This window comes from Xenopus laevis, chromosome 6L (assembly GCF_017654675.1).
Source record: "Xenopus laevis strain J_2021 chromosome 6L, Xenopus_laevis_v10.1, whole genome shotgun sequence".
Classification (NCBI taxonomy): Eukaryota; Metazoa; Chordata; class Amphibia; order Anura; family Pipidae; genus Xenopus; species Xenopus laevis.
The window spans coordinates 9,416,219-9,434,363 of record NC_054381.1 but is presented as its reverse complement, the minus strand read 5'-3'; the positions used below and the strand labels follow the sequence as shown (position 1 = coordinate 9,434,363).

Genomic DNA, 18,145 nt, shown 5'->3' with positions numbered 1-18,145 from the left:
ACTCAGCCTGCAGCCTTGTGCCTTTATATGGTCACAGAACCCCTCGTGACTTCTAATATCCTTATCATTTACAGTAGGGGGTACATTATCCATTTTAATACATGAGTGATACTCAGAATTCATTGTATAACTCAGCCTGCAGCCTTGTGCCTTTATATGGTCACAGAACCCCTCAGTGACTTCTAATATCCTTATCATTTACAGTAGGGGGTAGATTATCCCTTATAATACATGAGTAATACTCAGAGTTCCCTATATGACTCAACCTGCAGCCTTGTGACTTCTAATATCCTTATCATTTACAGTAGGGGGTACATTATCCATTTTAATACATGAGTGATACTCAGAATTCCCTGTATAACTCAGCCTGCAGCCTTGTGCCTTTATATGGTCACAGAACCCCTCAGTGACTTCTAATATCCTTATCATTTACAGTAGGGGGTAGATTATCCCTTATAATACATGAGTAATACTCAGAGTTCCCTATATGACTCAACCTGCAGCCTTGTGCCTTTATATGGTCACAGAAACCTGCAATGACTTCTAATATCCATATAATTTACAGTAAGGGGTACACTATGTCATGCAACTGCTTGGCAGTCCTTATATTTTAGCCAAAGTGCCCAACATTTCTATAGTAGAAGGGAGAAGCAATCCAATCTGCCCATACTTAGCCATACTACTATTGACATGTTTATGGCCTAGATACAAGTCCCTCACTGATCAATATAAGATCAATATAATATGTGTATTTTCAGTCTCTTACTGATCTCTGACCTCTGCCAACACTGTAACAGTAACTCCCTAACCATTGGATTGTAAGCTCTGCAAGAGAGAACTGTTTCTTGTACTGCACAGTCTCGACCCAATGCTGTTAATAATTCTGAACCTTGGTTCCTGTAGCTATCACCAGTCTATGTAAAGTAGGACGATGATGTTAGTCGTGGAATTTGGGGGGGGAGATATAATCCTTTTAATGTACAACTTCTCCACTTCTCATCTTTTCTGAACAGACGTAATTATTCTCTCTAGAGACCGTGTACTCCCTGGGGCAGATATTTCAATTCTGAGCTTTGCCGAAGGCTTTCTAGTATCAAGAGAAACCTGTAGAAATGTAGCGACAGCAGAAGGACAGATGAGGGACATGGGAGGGCTGACATTAGAGACTCAATGTATTCAGGGGACTCTGGCCAATATTATGTACCACAAAGCTGGGATTACAACATACACTGATGCACCTGTACAGACTCTTCATTTCAGTAGAGTTCTCCAGCCTCCCTGACCCCAATTACTCAGCCTGTGATTCAGTTGTTTAGAACTAAAGTGTTCTGTTTCTTTTTTAATTCCCCGCTATTACAGTGGCCCACAGGCCCATTCCAGTATTGACAAGAACAAACATCTTACTCTGTGCCTAATTACCCGCAACAAATGCCCTAGAACTTCAAGATTGACTGGTCTCAACATTTCAATAAACCGTACCCTCAGAAATTCCAGTGGCCCCAGCATTTCATGATTCAATGACCCCAAACAATGAGTTTTAAGACACAGTGACCCCAGCATTCAAGATACATTGTCATCAGCATTTCATTATACAGTGACCCCAGCTTTTCAAGGCACATTGACCCCATGATACAGTGACCCCAGAGTTTTAAGACACAGTTGCCCCAGCATTTAAGAAAATGTTCCTCAGCATTTTATGACACTGTAACCCCTGTTTATTAAGACACACTGACCCCTGCATTTCATGATACAGTGACCCCAGCATTCAACAGCATTTCATGATACAGTGACCCCAGCATTCAAGATACATTGGCATCAACGTTTCATGGCATAGTGACCACAGAGTTTCAAGACAGAATAACCCCACCATTTCATGATAAAGTGACCCCAGAGCATTGAAGATATATTTATATCAGCATTTTATGACACAGAGGCCCCAGCTTTTTAAGACACATTGACTCCAGCATTTTATGATACAGTGACCCTAGAGTTTTAAGTAGGGATGCACTGAATCCACTATTTTGGATTCGGTCGAACTCCTGAATCCTTCACGAAAGATTTTGTCAAATACCGAACTGAATCTGAACCCTAATTTGCATATGGAAATTAGCGGAGTGAAGGCGAAATCATTTTTTACTTCCTTGTTGTCTGACAAAAAGTCACACAATTTCCCTCCCATCCTTAATTTCCATATGCAAATTAGGATTCGGTTCGGCCGGGCAGAAGGATTTGGCCAAATATGGATCCTGCTTAAAAAGGCCGAATCCTGGATTCGGTGCATCCCTAGTTTTAAGACACAGTGACCCCAGCATTCAAGCAATTTGACTACAGCATTTCATGATACAGAGACCCCAGCATTTCATGATAGAGTGACCCCAGCATTTCATGATAAAGTGATCCCAGAGTTTGATGACATGAGCATAGATTCTGCAAACGTGTCATTGCCAATAGCAAACAATCAGCAATTCATGTTGAACAATTCACTACAAGTGAGAAAGTGAAAGCAATGTTCTGATTGGATGTTACTGGAAACTGCACTTCTCTATGTTCATAGATAAACGTTAGTGGGTCCAGCATTTCATGACACTGTGGCCCCAGCAATAAATAAAAAACCCTCCTTACTACACTACATCTCTTGCTGTTTTCGCAGTACATATCCTGGTGTATCAGCAGCTCATTGCAAGATCTCAGTACTCAGGTTTGCCATTCAACAAAACAAGTCTGCAGAGATGAACAGAATAGAACCCAACCCTACATCAGCCACAGGGTGCGATGCCAACTGGGAGCATGACCATGAAACAGAGCCTTAAATGGAAGCTCTAATCAGAGATCATATCAAATGATTCCAGCATAGGTATTCCCCTACTAAGGCAATAGTTGCCCTTGAAATGTTTAGTACCAGCGTTGGAATCTATTGATGATATCACTCAGTGTTCTACAGCAACGCTGCCAACTCTTTGTTTTCATAACTGTCGGTCTCTCCTCTCCCAGAATCCCCCGTTGCCCTGCCCTTTGCTCTGGCCTTTTCCGTGCATGGGAAAATATTGTGAGCAGTTGATGTTATTTTTTTTTCTAGTAGTCATTTTTGATGTTATTTATTTATCATAAGCACATGGAATTTCATGTTTGTCATGACGTGCTCTTCTCACCATGAACTTTCCATGCTTGGCAAACAAAACCAACAGTGCAGCTACCTATTGTCGAGAGTCAGAAACTTTGCTTTTAAACGGAGCAACTGGAATTGGTTCCCGGTATTCTTGGTGATACAAGTGTTGTGTCTGGCTCCATTGTTGCATGTTGGCTAGGGTCAGTGCAAGGCTCCTATAGGCTGGGGATGTTGAATATATATATATTTACAGGTATAGGACCTGTTATCCAGAATGCTCGGGTCTTCCGGATAACAGATATTTCCATAATTTGGATCTTTATACGTTAAGTCTACTAGAAAAACCTTTAAACATTAAATAAAACCAATACGCTGGTTTTGCCTCCAATAAGAATGAATTATATCTGAGTTGGGATCAAGTACAAGATACTGTTTTATTATTACAGAGAAAAAGGAAATCATTTTTTAAAATTTGGATTATTTGGATAAAATCGAGTCTAAGGGAGATGGCAATTCCGTAATTCAGAGCTTTCTAGATAACAGGTTTCCGGATAACAGATCCCCTACCTGTATATATGCAGGTATGGGACCTGGGGTTTTCCGGATAATGATCTTTCGGTAATTTGGATCTTCATACCTTAAAGTGATACTGACTCTAAAAATGTTTTTTTTTTTAAAATATGAATCTACATTAAAAGTTACCTATAGGTCATGTTGATCGTTTTTTGCTAATAGTTCTGTTTTTGTAAGTAATTATTAGTTGAAGTTCCTAGACCTGACTGTTTTGCCAACCGGACTGTCCCTTCTTAACCTGTCAGTTAGAGTTTCTAATGCTAACGGACTCCTGCTGCACAAAAATGGCAGCCCCCCTCATAGGATACAGGATAGTAAGAAGGGTAATGTAAACGCATCAGGCAAATACTTTTATGGTAAAATTATAAATAGCATTCAAAGATAATGTTATGATGGATATAAAAGAAAGTTTATTTTCTGGTGTCAGTATATCTTTAAGTCTAATAGAAAATCATGTGAACATTAAATAAACCCAAAGGCTGGTTTTGCTTCCAATAAGGATTAATTATATCTTAGTTGGGATCAAGTACAAGCGACTGTTTAATTATTACACAGATAAAGGAAATCAGTCTTAAAAATTTGGATTATTTGGATAAAATGGAGTCTATGGAAGACAGCCTTTCTGTAATTCAGAAATTTCTGGATAATATGTTTCAGGATAACTGATCCCATACTTGTATATACATATATACTCAGTGCCGGGCCAAGCCGACTGGGCGCCCTAGGCGACCCGGCTGGCCACCGCGCTCCCCTCCACGATACCCTCCATGCTCCCCTCCGTGCTCTGCACCATCCTCACCTCCATGCTCCCCTCCGCACTCGCTCACGCAGACGTGCACGCACCTGAAAACATTGTGCGCACACATTCACAGAATGCCGGAGTGGAGGGTGTTAGAAGAGTGCCGGAGGGGATGGAGGCAGGGAGACAGGGGAAAGCGACTGGGGGAAATGGAGGGAGGTGGGGAAAGTGACTGAGAAGAGAGATGGGGTAAAGCGATTTAGGGGAGGGAGGTGGGAAGGAGCGCTGGAGGGGTGGGAGGCGGGGAGAGCAGCGAACAGGGACTAGGGGTAGGCAAAAGTCAGGTACCTGCCCAGCCCCCTTTCGTTGCGCCCTAGGCAGGTGCCTCTTCTGCCTACCCTTGTTCCGGCCCTGTATATACTTTATGCTTTACTATATATATATATATATATATATATATATATATATATATATATATATATATATATATATACACACAACAGACAGGGAGCATTAAGTAACCCTCCTGAGATTAATTACCCTGGAACCATGACCTGAGACTGCCTGTTGCCCAGGAAACACGCCATTATCACAATGAGCCCGGGAAGTAGAAATTATTCCTATCTAAATATCATTTTATACTTATTGTTACCTCATTTACAACCTCTGCTTTACATTAACCTTTCCTTGCGTTTTATGGGAAAAAAAACCCATTTCTAGTAAATGTGACCTCGGCGGCCCTGTGATTGTTTGCAAACACGGCAACTTTCCATATGGATATTCCTCAAGGGCACACGCCATGGGGTTCCAGCTGGTCGCACATACACACGGGGGCTGTAGTGATGGGAAACGGAGACTCTCATGGTCTGGTTCTTTGTCATACATCAGTGTTTTCTTCATTGCAGTGCTGGGGTCATGGGTTTGATTCCAACCAGAACACTATCTGTAGGCAAGTTTCTTCCCACTCCAAAAGAGTAGTAAACTGTTTATTGGTTAAGTTGATCCTAGTGCCTTGTCCAACTGGAGGCTCAGGGGCTGGATGTGATCATCCAAAGCTTTGAAGGTCCTCCTTAAAGGGGAAGTAAAGTCTAATATAGAATAATGCTAGAAATGCTGTATTTTGTATACTAAACATAAACATGAAGTTACTGCACCACAAATGATTTATGCTTTCAAAGTTGGCCACAGGGGGTCACCATCTTGTAACTTTGTTATACATCTTTGCAACTCCCACCGCCAATAATTTGCACCTGAAACCTAATTAACCCACTCCATTCCATTGCAAAGAATCATCACCCAAAGTCCTCCAATATCATCCAAAGCAGTGGGGTGGGGGCGGGGTCAGAACATGATAGGCGTGGCCAAGATGCCAATGATCTAGGTTGGCATCTCTGTACTTTTTATAATTTGTCATGCCCCAGAATGTCCTTGTCCTAAATACATAGAAAATAAATTTAGTGCAGTCATAGCTTATTACATTCTGTTGTGCTCAGTGTAGGAACAAGTCTCAGCCCAAACAAGCATTATGGCAGCTCTCACACATTTAAAGGGATGGTTCACCTTTAAGTTAACTTTAGTATGTTATAGAATGGCTTATTCTAAGCAACTTTTCAATTGGCCTTATTTTTTTATTTTTTATACTTTTTGAATTCATTGACTTCTTCTCCTGACTTGTTCCAACTTTCAAATGGGACCCCATCTAAAAACAAATGCTCTGTAGGGCCACAAATGTATTGTTATTGTTACTTTTTATTACTCATCTTCCTATTCAGGCCTCTCCTATTCATATTCCAGTCTAATATTCATATCAATGCTTTGTTGTAGAGTAATTTGGACCCTAGCAACCAGATGCTGAAACTGCAAACTGAAGAGCTTCCAAATAAAAGGCTAAATAACTCAAAAACCACAAATAATAAAAAATGAAAACCAAATGCAAATTGTCTCAGAATATCGCTATCTACATCATAATAAATGATAATTTAAAGGTGAACAACCTCTTTAAATCACTGTAGAGGCTAAAGGCTGAAAAAGCTGAAAAATTGCTGCTGATAAATAAGGCATATTTTTAGTGGAATTTCTCCTTAAGTTGCACGAATGGCAGAAAATAATCAGTATATATATATATGCCCCCCAAACAGATTCCCTAGAATTTTCTTCCCACAGTTTATCTAAATGGCTGCAGATGATTTAAGCAAGAAGTCTGGTTAGCGTCTCTCAGCCTGAGGTCTCTCCATGATTGGGAGTCAGCGGATATATCTCAGGGTCCCATCGGCCTCTCTGTCTGGCTTCTCCTTCCTCTCTCTGACCTCTCTGCTGAGACGTTGGCCTGTGCCAAGCACAACGAGGGGCAAAGGGGCATTTTTTTTAATGCTTTAGCGACAAGTGTGTTTTAACAATTAAATATGTAGGGCATAATGAACCTGCACACATATATATATATATATATATATATATATATATATATATATATATATATATATATATATATATATATATATATATATATATATATGTTTGGATAAACATCCTCTTTAATTAGCGCGTTTGCCTGAAAAGTGACCCGCAGATATTTATTTGTGTTGTTATCATATTAACGGCAAGATTATACAATACTTAGTGGTATCAAGGCAAATGATGCATTAAATACTTCAGATAATAGTATCCCTGTGTGCTCACACCCTTATTCTGTATGTACAGCAACCAGCTTGGAATCACAGTGGGAGAACATTGGTTCTGTGCCGTCATATTATGTATGGAGTGCTTGGTGTCATAAATAGATACATCAGTGGCACAGATCCTATCTGATCCCCATTGTAAGCAGCAGTCCTGTCCTGCTTTATGGCTGAGATTCTAGCTATCTGTATAACAGAACATTCTGTCCCAGTGGCTGCACAGATCCTATCTGATCCCCATTGTAAGCAGCAGTCCTGTCCTGCTTTATGGCAGCTGAGATTCTAGCTATCTGTATAACAGAACATTCTGTCCCAGTGGCTGCACAGATCCTATCTGATCCCCATTGTAAGCAGCAGTCCTGTCCTGCTTTATGGCAGCTGAGATTCTAGCTATCTGTATAACAGAACATTCTGTCCCAGTGGCTGCACAGATCCTATCTGATCCCCATTGTAAGCAGCAGTCCTGTCCTGCTTTATGGCAGCTGAGATTCTAGCTATCTGTATAACAGAGCATTCTGTCCCAGTGGCTGCACATATCCTATCTGATCCCCATTATAAGCAGCAGTCCTGTCCTGCTTTATGGCAGCTGAGATTCTAGCTATCTGTATAACAGAACATTCTGTCCCAGTGACTGCACAGTTCCTTTTTGAAACACATTGTTTTTATGGCTGGTACATTTACATCAAAGTCCTGTTTGTTTATTTTTCAAGTATCACTTTAACTGTTTAGATTTTAAATGCCTTTCCTATATATTTGCTGAGGTTTACCAGGGTATCAGGGTGACGTTAGGACAGCCGAGCATTTTGACTCCCCAAAAGCACGTGTTATTTATAGAAATGAGTGAGTGCCAGGCTGCGTCCTGATTGCTTCATGTCTGAGCTTATAATTTATAACCTGCAGAAGCAGAATTGCAATTTCTCATTTCCATTAAACGCCCTAAATTTGTTGTTGAGTTGAGCGGATTCCACCTGTGGGCCTTTTTAATAGATTTTTTCAGTATTCTGGCCAGAAACTCACTTTCAATTACCTTCTAGTCCCTGGTACGGCTGCAAAGGTTTTCGCTCCGTGAAACCTCAATTTTCAGGATAAAGGAAAAGTTGGGCAGAGAGTCTGCAATGCAGAAAATCCTATATATTGGATATATTACTCTACTTGCTACACTTAACACCAGAAATATCCCCAATCCAGAACATACAGCTCTCTCAGTTGGGCCCTCTCTATAGTGTTCGAAAATGGTGTTTTGATTCAATGGTTTTCCAAAATGATGATTCCAAATTGTTTGCACCCCTCCAGCCTATGTTGCTATATTGAGTGCAGTTACTCTAAGCAAGGATCCCTGGAAATAACACAAGCCTTGCTCTACTGATAATAGGTGGGATAGTTACTTTTGTTCACTCGCTAAGATCCCTGCCATATAACACAACAGGAGGATTATGGGTGGTTGTGGCCAGTCAGCCTGAGAAAGCTGGGATAGCTGGGAAAGCTGTAGTAGCTCTGTGTCTGATTTAGCTGGAAGAGATCACAAAGGGATTCATCTTATTAGGATTGATCTGATTGATTGCCAGAAAATCCCACAGGGCAGTATAGGAATACAGGGCTTAATCCAATTAGAGGGATATTAGAGATACAAAAGAATTGATTGGCCTGCTTAGTGTTTCTGATCTGCAGGCTCTTTCACTATCCCTGTGGGCAAACAGTATTACATTATCTGATATGTAGTTACTCTTTTATTTCACTCGTATACTCAGAGCCTTCCTTTTAGGGTCAGAGCTCACAGGCAGATTTGGGGAGATAAATCGCCCGGCGACAAATCTTCCCTTTTTTCGGGGCGACTTATCTCCCCGAATCTGCCTGTGAGCCTTTTGGGAAAACAAATCGATCCGAGTGCCATCCCGCCGGCAATTTTCCTTTTAAGAATGCTCAGAAACTGGGGTTTTACAAGTAACAGATCTTTCCGTTATTAGTAAATTCCTACCTTAAATCTACTAGAAAATCATGTAAACATTAAATAAACCCAATAGGCAAGTTCTGCTTCCAATAAGGATTAATTATATCTTAGTGTTTTATTATTACAGAGAAAAAGGGAATCATTTATAAAAATTGGAATTATTTGATTGAAATGGAGTCTATGGGAGACGGTCATCCCATAATTTAGAGCTCTTTGGATTATGAGCTTCAGGATATCGCATCCCAAATTTGTAATAGGAAACATTCCCAAAAAGTGCTATGGAATGCTGTATCTGCCTGTCTCTTGCTATTTTCTAGGGATGCACCGAATCCACTATTTGGGATTCGTCTGAATCCTTTGTTAAAGATTCTGCGGAATACTGAACCGAATATGAATCCTAATTTGCATATGCAAATTAGAGGCGTTAAAGGAAAAATTGGAAAAAAGAATGTTTTACTTCCTTGTTTTGAGATGAGAAGTCACGTGATTTCCCTTCCCACACCTAATTTACCTATTTTTTTTACCAAATTTGAATTTGGTTCGGCCACACACAAAGATTCGGCCGCATCGAAATAGTGCTGAAAAAGGCCGAATCCTGTCCAAATCACCAATCCTGGATTTGTGCATCCATACTATTTTCCCTATTGCTTCTCCTGACTGCACGTGCCATCGAAACTATATAGCTCCACTCTATGCAAGACTCTAATACCCACAATGCCTTGCTCACCTGCGTCTGCCTCCTTAAAGGAGAAGGAAACCCAGTCGGCGCAAAAACCCTCCCCCCTCCCGTGTGTTGCCCACCCTCCCTCCTCCCCCCTGGCCTACCCGTCCCGCTGGGCAAATGCCCCTAACTTGTTATTTACCCTTCTGCGCAGGTTCAGTCCACAGAGTTCACAGGCACCATCTTCTTCCACGTGATCTTCTTCCTGCTTTGACTGGCGTTTTGGCGCATGCGCAGTAGGAGCATTTCGCCGGTACGGATCTACTGCGCTTGCGCCAAAAGTCACAAAGTTTTCCGATTTCACTTCTTGACTTTTGGCACATGCGCAGTAGATCCGTACCGGCGAAATGCTCCTACTGCGCATGCGCCGGTCAAAGCAGGAAGAAGATCGCTTGGAAGAAGATGGCGTCGGTGAACTCCGTAGACTGGACCTGCGCAGAAGGGTAAGTAACAAGTTAGGGGCATTTGCCCAGCAGGACGGGTAGGCCAGGGGGGAGGAGGGAGGGGAAGCAACACAGGGGAGGGGGGAGGGTTTTTGCGCCGACTGGGTTTCCTTCCCCTTTAAACCCTCTGAAACATACAAACCGTTTTAACAGTCACATGGCAACTGTAAAAACAAAGAACATCCCTTGAGCTTTTTCCTAATAGGAGTTCTTCCTCGTTATTGATTTAAATGGCAGAACAGTCGTGATCATCCATTAGTTAATTAACCAGAAGAAGGGCCGATGTTTCCTTTAAACTCCCACCTAATGGCCTGTATCACTGATGAATGAGAAAAACCTTAAGTAAAACTGTCCTTGTCAACTGTAATTCCCTAGGAGATTCCAGTCCAGCTGCGTAGAAGTATTTTAGTCTTCTGTAGCCTTAAATCAATCCCCAGTTTCTTCTCTTACTCTGAAACCTATAGAAATAGGAAATGGAAGTAATTTCTGCAAAATAATTAGCCTGCGAGTCCAAGGTTAAAGGGGATGTAAACTCAAAAATAACATTTTGCCGGATGAAAGAAAACATAATTCTCAGCAACTTTCCAATATACATTCATGAAAAAATATCAGTGGTTTTAAAGTTATTTGTCATTGGATTTGCAACTGAATGCAGTGTCTGCCTGTTGGTGACAGGAAGTGTGCGAGGCCATGTGATACATTGTTTCAATGGACGAACCTGGAAAAGCAAACAGGGAGCCGAAGGCAATGCATTTAGTAGCAATTACATTTACACATAACTTGATAACCACTGAATATTTTTAATAATAATATTGGGAAGTTGTTTAAAACTACATTTGCTTTCATTTGGCAACATTGTATTTTGGGATTTCCATCCCCTTTAAGAGAGCTCTGTTATAATAAAACCCCTTTGTGAAACATATTATTAACTAGAGATGCACCTAATCTACTTTTTTGGATTCAGCCATGAAAGATTTGGATGAATAGCAGAGTTAGCATTCTCGAAACTAGCATGAAAGAAAAATAATTAGCAGCTATTGCTGTAGTCACACGGTCTGAAGTCACATGACTTTAAAGGTGTTGTTCACCTTTAAATTACATCTTAGTATGACATGGAGAGCAATATTCTGAGACAATTTGCAATTGGTTTTCATTTTTTATTATGTGTGTTTTTTGAGTTATATAGCTTTTCATTATCCAGTTTGCAATTCCAGCAATCTAGTTGCTAGGGTGCAAATAAGGCTAGCAACCATTCGTCGATTTGAATAAGAGACTGGAATATAAATAGGAGAGGCCTGAATGGAAAGTCAAGTAATAAAAAGTAGTTATAGAGAGAGAGAGAGGAGGTCAGTGACCCCCATTTAAAAGTTGGAAAGAATCAGAAGAAAAAGGCAAATAATTAAAAACTTTGAAAGGAAACAATACAGACCAATAGTGATGGGCGAATTTGTCCCAAAATTCCCCAAACGGCGAAAACTTTGCGAAACGTGAATTTTGCCGCTTGTGTCAATTTTGACGCCAACATTAAAGTCAAAGGGCGTCCAAATAATTTTGATGCGCGACGGATTTGACGCGAGCGACTTTGCCGACTTTGATGGCGGCGAATTTTCACGGTAGATTATTGAATTTATTCGCTGCAACTTCACACCTGGCAAATTTATTTTTATTGTATATTTTATTATGAAATCTGAAATGGTAGTTTTCCCAGGTGCCCTCAGCCATGTGACAGTCATGTGTGAGCTCTGCTAAACTTCAGTTACTCTTTACTGCTGTTGGTCTGATATCAACCACCCCTCGGCAGAACAATGGAAAAGTACCTAGATAAGAGCTGACTGACACCTGCATTGCAAAAAATGCTCCCACGTCCCACCTAGAGGTTTATATGAGATCAGCACTCAATTGTAAAAATCCAAGTCTCACTGTGACTCTTCCAGTTATATTGAGTAGGAGAAAAATAGCTTATCTGAAAGCATTGTGAAGTATTCGCTGTTTCTGAAAGCACATGCCCAGGCACTGCCCTATAGTTTGAATGCATTTATATAGGTATATAGGCGTCACTATTACAGTGTGGATAATATGCCTCTCTTTACATTGCAGGCTGTAGAGTAATGTGGGACAACATAACGTGTTGGAGATCGGCAAACATAGGAGAAATGGTGGTAATGCCGTGCCCTGATTACTTCGGCTTTTTCTTGAATGTGCAAGGTGAGTTATAAAAATCAGTTATGTTTTATGTAAATTGGGCAATAATTTGTATTTCTATAGTGTTTACTAAGGGGCAGATCGAGTTGTGTACTTCAACTAGGGAATAATCCAAAATTTGAAAAAAATTTGAAAATTCGAATTTTGAAATTTATCAGGTACTGTCTTTTTAAAAATTCCACCATTCGCCATCTAAAACCTGCTGAATTGCTGTTTTAGCCTATTTAGCCTATTCCCAGAACCAATTTTAAAGTCAATTGGTGGACTTTGAAAAATCAAAGTTTTTTGGGGGGGGGAAAACGTTGAATCGTATGATTAGAATGCGCTATTACTTCGATTCATATGATTCGAATTCGATCGAAAACGGACCTATTCAGCCAAAAAAAAAAAACTTGATTTAATTTTGGTTGGTCTTTTTTAATTCGAAATTCGACCCTTGATAAATCTGCCCTTAACTGTCTCTCCAATGGCAGCATGCCATTAATCCTGTTGCACCATCAGGCATATGCCGGTAATTGTAAGGAATTACAAGATCTATTGCCTCTCTATATTTGAGGTTTTACTGCCCATTCTTAAAGAAAAAGTAAACCTTTAAGAGAAATGAATGTCAAATTACTCAACTTGCTCTTTTGCAATTAAAATAACATTTTGCAGTTTCCAAGACATTAGCAGTTTCTACATTGCTGATACAATTTTGATTGTATTCAATTGTTTCAATTGAAATTGTTCGCTTCAGCCGACTGGACACTGATGTTAGAAAACTAAATTAGTGAAAAAAAGAACGTTTTGCTCAGAAAATGAAGTTAGCGAAGTAACAAAGTCACATAGTAAACACCAGGAAACATCAAAAAAAAAAAGGCTGACACAACCTGAACCACAGCAGATAGAAAAGCAGGAGCCTGATGATAAAAGTTAAAAATGTACATTTTATTTCCCATAATTAAAAGCAAAGGCCTGACGCGTTTCGTGTCCATGACAAAGGGACAGGTTTATCAAGGGTCAAATTTTGAAGTAACAAATACTATGAAATTCGACCATCGAATTGAAATACTTCAAATTCGAATATTGAATTCAAACTTTTTTCATTGAATTTGGGCTTTCTGCAGTCGAAGTAGAATCGTTCGATCGAACAATTTTATCGTTCGATCGAACGATTTTATCGTATGATCGAACGATTTTATCGTACGATCGAACGATTTTACTTCGACTTGAAAAAACGTAGAAAAATGCTGTAGAAGGTCCCCATAGGCTAACATAGCACTTCAGCAGGTTTAATTTGGCGAAGTATTGAAATCGAAGGTTTTTAAAGAGACAGTACTTTGATTATCGAATGGTCGAATATTCAAACTATTTTACTTCGAATAGAATTCGAAGTAAATTCTAAGTCGTAGTATCCTATTTGATGATCGAAGTATCCAAAAAATTACTTCGAATTTTTTTACTTCGAAAATTCCCTCTAATTCACTTCGACCCTTGATAAATCTGCCCCTAGTGTCCTCAGTAGACATGAAACGCGTCAGGCCTTTGACTTTTATAATCTGGCTCCTGCTTTTCTATCTGCGTGGTTCGGCTTGTGCCAGCCTTTTTTTGATGTTTCCTGGTGTTTGCTCCCTCTACTGAAGGTCTGGGGCATGTGCACCCGGGCCCACCGTATGTGGTAAGCTATCATAATATACTCTATACACTGATTTCTTTTTGCATTTTTCCTAGTAACATAGTAAGCAGGGTTGAAAAAATGACACATGTCCATCAAGTTCAAACTTTTCATTCTATATATAACTTGCCTAACTGCTTGACCAGAGTCGTCTGGCATTTCTCTAGTCAACAGAACAACAACCTCTTCTCACAAATTTAATTTTCTACCAACGTGTCCAGTCGGCTGAAATTAACAGCAGGTGGTGCTGCCAAGTTTATACAAAAACTGTTAGTATCCTAAAACGTAAATTGCAAAAGTGCTAAAAATAGTAATTTTTCCTTAGCACCTGTTGTCTGTGTCCTTTAAAAAGACAACAATGGAACTGTGTCATCTGTAGGCAGCGCATAATATAGTGACATCTGGAATGTAAAGGACTCGTTTCAGAAATGGCACATGCCCTCTTTTTATAGGCAGGGCAAATTCCACAGTGCATATTTATCTTCCAGGAACAAAATGGCGCACACATTAAAAGGATAAGTAAACCTTTAAAACAAGTGAATGTAAAATTGATGAGAGTGTTATTCTAAGAACTTTCACAATTTACATTCATTATTTATTTACTTTTAATTCCAAGATATTAAGGGATACATGTACTGTTAATATGAATGAATTTTGTTACAACAGCGCCACCTGCTGGTCAGTTTCCCACCAGTCTGACCACCAAGTAGTCAAGGAAGTTGTCAGGAGAAAGAAAGAGGCTGCTCTGATGTTCTTCTGCTTAGGAAACCAATTAGAAACCTCTCTCAAATCTTTCCTAAGCAGAAGAACATCAGAGCAGCCTCTTTCTTTCTCCTGACAACTTCCTTGACTAAAACAAATATATATGTATTCCCTATGGAATATATATAGAGAGATCAGCGCCTGTGGCAACAGAAAATAGAAACATGCATAGCGTAATACGTTCAATTAAAGGGAATATCACCCTGTGCATATACAAAAATGATTTTTCAAAGGTGTGCTCCCCTTGTCTTTGGGCAGCTATTTAGTTAGAAAAAGAGAAAGGAAAATGGATCCAAGTGAATATAAGAACAGAAGGTAACCTTCCTTGTATAAAAAAGTGCAATTCGATAGTGAGGCGCCTCCACACTATGTATAAAATGCCTACTTACAAACCACTATTGTGGTGTTGTGCATATCAATAGGATTCTTTCTGATCCCTCCTCCAGCTCACCGCTCCTGCCAGACTCCGGATTAGAGATAGGAACCAAGGATAGTGTATTACCGCTTTTATTAAAACATAATTAAAAACAAGTAAAATGTACACTCACATTTACCCTCTTTGGGTAATACACATTCAGTCCCACAAAGTTTAAATGGAAAGGCACCACAGGGGAGTCTGAAAGAATTGGCAGGACCACCCCGAGGGAGCATACTCAAACTTTGTGGGAAACTCCTGTTTTTTTACAGTGATATGACTGATATATGGTCATCATGTTCTATTCTAGACCTATTTATTATATAAATGCCTGTATGACCAGTGTTTTACATTATAAGTAGTGATGGGTGAATTTTGCCTGTTTTACCTGCCGAAAAATTAGAGAATTTCCAGCAAAATTTGTGAAACGGCGGAAAAATTTGTGAAACAAAAATTTTCGATGCCCTCATTGATTTGTGGCAATTATGACGCTCGTGTCAATTTTGCACACCGGTTTTGATGCAAGGAACTTTTCCAACGGTGAAATTTCTCGGCAGTTTAGCGAATTTATTCGCCGGCGACAAAATGTGGAAATTCGCAGCAAATTCGCGCATGGTGAATTAATTCGTCCATCACTAGGGATGCACCAAATCCCGGATTCGGTTCGGGATTCGGGCAGGATTCGTCCTTTTTCAGCAGGATTCGGATTCAGCCAAATCCTTCTTCCCGGGCGAACCGTATCGGAATCCTAATTTGCATATGCAAATTAGGGCCGTGGAGGGAAATCATGTGACTTTTTGTGACAAAACAAGGAAGTAAAAACGGTTTTCTCCTTCTCACCCCTAATTTGCATATGCAAATTAAGATTCGGTTCGGTATTCGGCCAAAACTTTCACAAAGGATTCGGGGGTTCGGCCGAATCCAAAATAGTGGATTCGGTGCATCCCTACCCATCACTAATTATAAGTGTTCTTCTGCATTTCATGCACAGTGATGCTCAGCATTGGGTGGAATTATGAGTCTAACCCATGGCCACATACCTTCAGCCACATTAATGGGCTTTACCCTGTAACTGCCTGGAAACCTGTACTGGACATAGGTAAAGGTGCTACTATTAGCACTCAGATTTAACATGGATTAAAGGATTAATTTTGCTATCATTAGATTGAGGAGACTTCAGGTCGCTTTCTTGCTTGAAAATGCCGTTGTCTTTAGGATATACACCATGAAAATCCCCCCTAACCCTTTACCCTTTACGGATATCTCCAATCCTTCCATAAATCATAACCCTCACAATGAAAACTTTAATAAGATGAACTAGAATTACAATTTGCAGCTATTTTCACTGCGCCTCGGTCTGGGCCTCACTGGCCTTTATGGTAAATATAGCAATGTCATGGAAGCAAATAAACAGGCATAATATAAATAGACGCAGATGATAAATGGTCAAAGCACAAATATTTATACAATGTCACCACATGGTAGATCATCGTGCTTTCCACTAAGATATTTCATTTGTTAAAGGACAAGGAAAGCTGCAAACTGAATTAATCATTATTTGATAGGTTTTAAGTCACTTGCACATCACAGGGCCCCTACGGAAATTTCCCTCTGCAACCCTTCCATCCACACTCCCTAAGAGGTTCCTACTCCCCTGTAGCTATTGAGACTTCCACCAAGTCTGGCTATGTAACTTCCAGTCCTTGGTATTGAACACCAAACAGGGTTTGCACACTTGAAGATCAGAAGTTACATGGCCAGTTGATGACCACCAACCCCTCTACACTGCTTTGCCTTTTCTTCTAAGTTATGGTGTAGCCGTGGAGGAAGGCCTTCTTTAGGAGTGTGGATTGTGGGGTGCTTAGTTGCCCTAATCATCATCATTAAATGTTTGCCTACCTTTCTATCTGCAGAGCCTGGAGATCTGGAAATTGGGCATCTACTTTTTAAGATGGAATCTGCCGTGAATAAGAAAGTCCCAGAGGAGCTTCACAAGCACCTCATGAAAAGCTAGAATGTAGAGTTTGGAAAGAGAAGGAATTATCGTTATAAATTTCAATGCAAAATATGGCTCAAATGCTTGATTAGTTTTCCAAAGAGAAAAAAAATGAATGTTTAATTAATCCACGACGAGTACTTCTTCTCTAGGTAGATTAGGTTGCAACTTGCAACCTCTCAAATATATCTTTTGTAGATGAAATGACCTTCTTGACTCTACATCTCTTTTGAAGTATTTGCATGCATTAGGGTGGAGGAACGGGGAGGAGAACATCTAAAACAGCTTTATGCAAACAAGAAGAGAAAGAGTCGAATATTTTAAGTGTTTGAGCAGATAAACCCTGTTACTTCAAAGACACTGAAAGAATAATCTTACAATAGTTAATATGTATTGCTAGGTGTCTTCAAGTTGATTTTGTCACCTGAGGCATATGGATAGTTTTTCTCCTGTATCTTCTCTTTGGGTCTTGAGTTTCTCAATTGCATGTTCATAACGTTTGTAATTGGGTCCATGCATGTCTTCATTTTTTTCCTTCAACTTTTCCCATTTTTACCAACCCAACTGCTTTATCCACACTCCCAAAGAAGTTCTCACTCCACCATGAAATGGAAAATACAATTTTTGTAAGAAGGTCAGTGGTGAAATGACTCAACTGGCTTTTTCCTAATGCCCTCCATGGGGTATGAGAAAGGGGCATAGCTGGTATGTAACTGGCTGTGGTTTGTTTGCAATGGAACAATGACCTTGGTAGATGTTATCCCTGGAACTTCGGGCTTCATTTTAGCCTCAAAGTATCTAAAATGAAAATTAGAATTCTATACACATATTCTTGGGGAGCAGCACTGAAGGAAATGATATTGGCAACCGCCGAGACCATTTACTGGAAATAGAAAGAGCAAAGTTTTGCATTG

General features: G+C 40.0%; 1 protein-coding gene across 1 annotated transcript in view; it reads left to right on the top strand.

Annotated features, from left to right (window-relative positions):
- Positions 1-18,145, top strand: part of vipr1.L (vasoactive intestinal peptide receptor 1 L homeolog) — a 141,180-nt gene that overhangs the window by 68,102 nt on the left and 54,933 nt on the right. Inside the window, exon 3 of the mRNA XM_018267074.2 lies at positions 12,300-12,407. Within this exon, the coding sequence (XP_018122563.1) occupies positions 12,300-12,407 (108 nt within the window). The remainder of the gene's footprint in view (positions 1-12,299; positions 12,408-18,145) is intronic.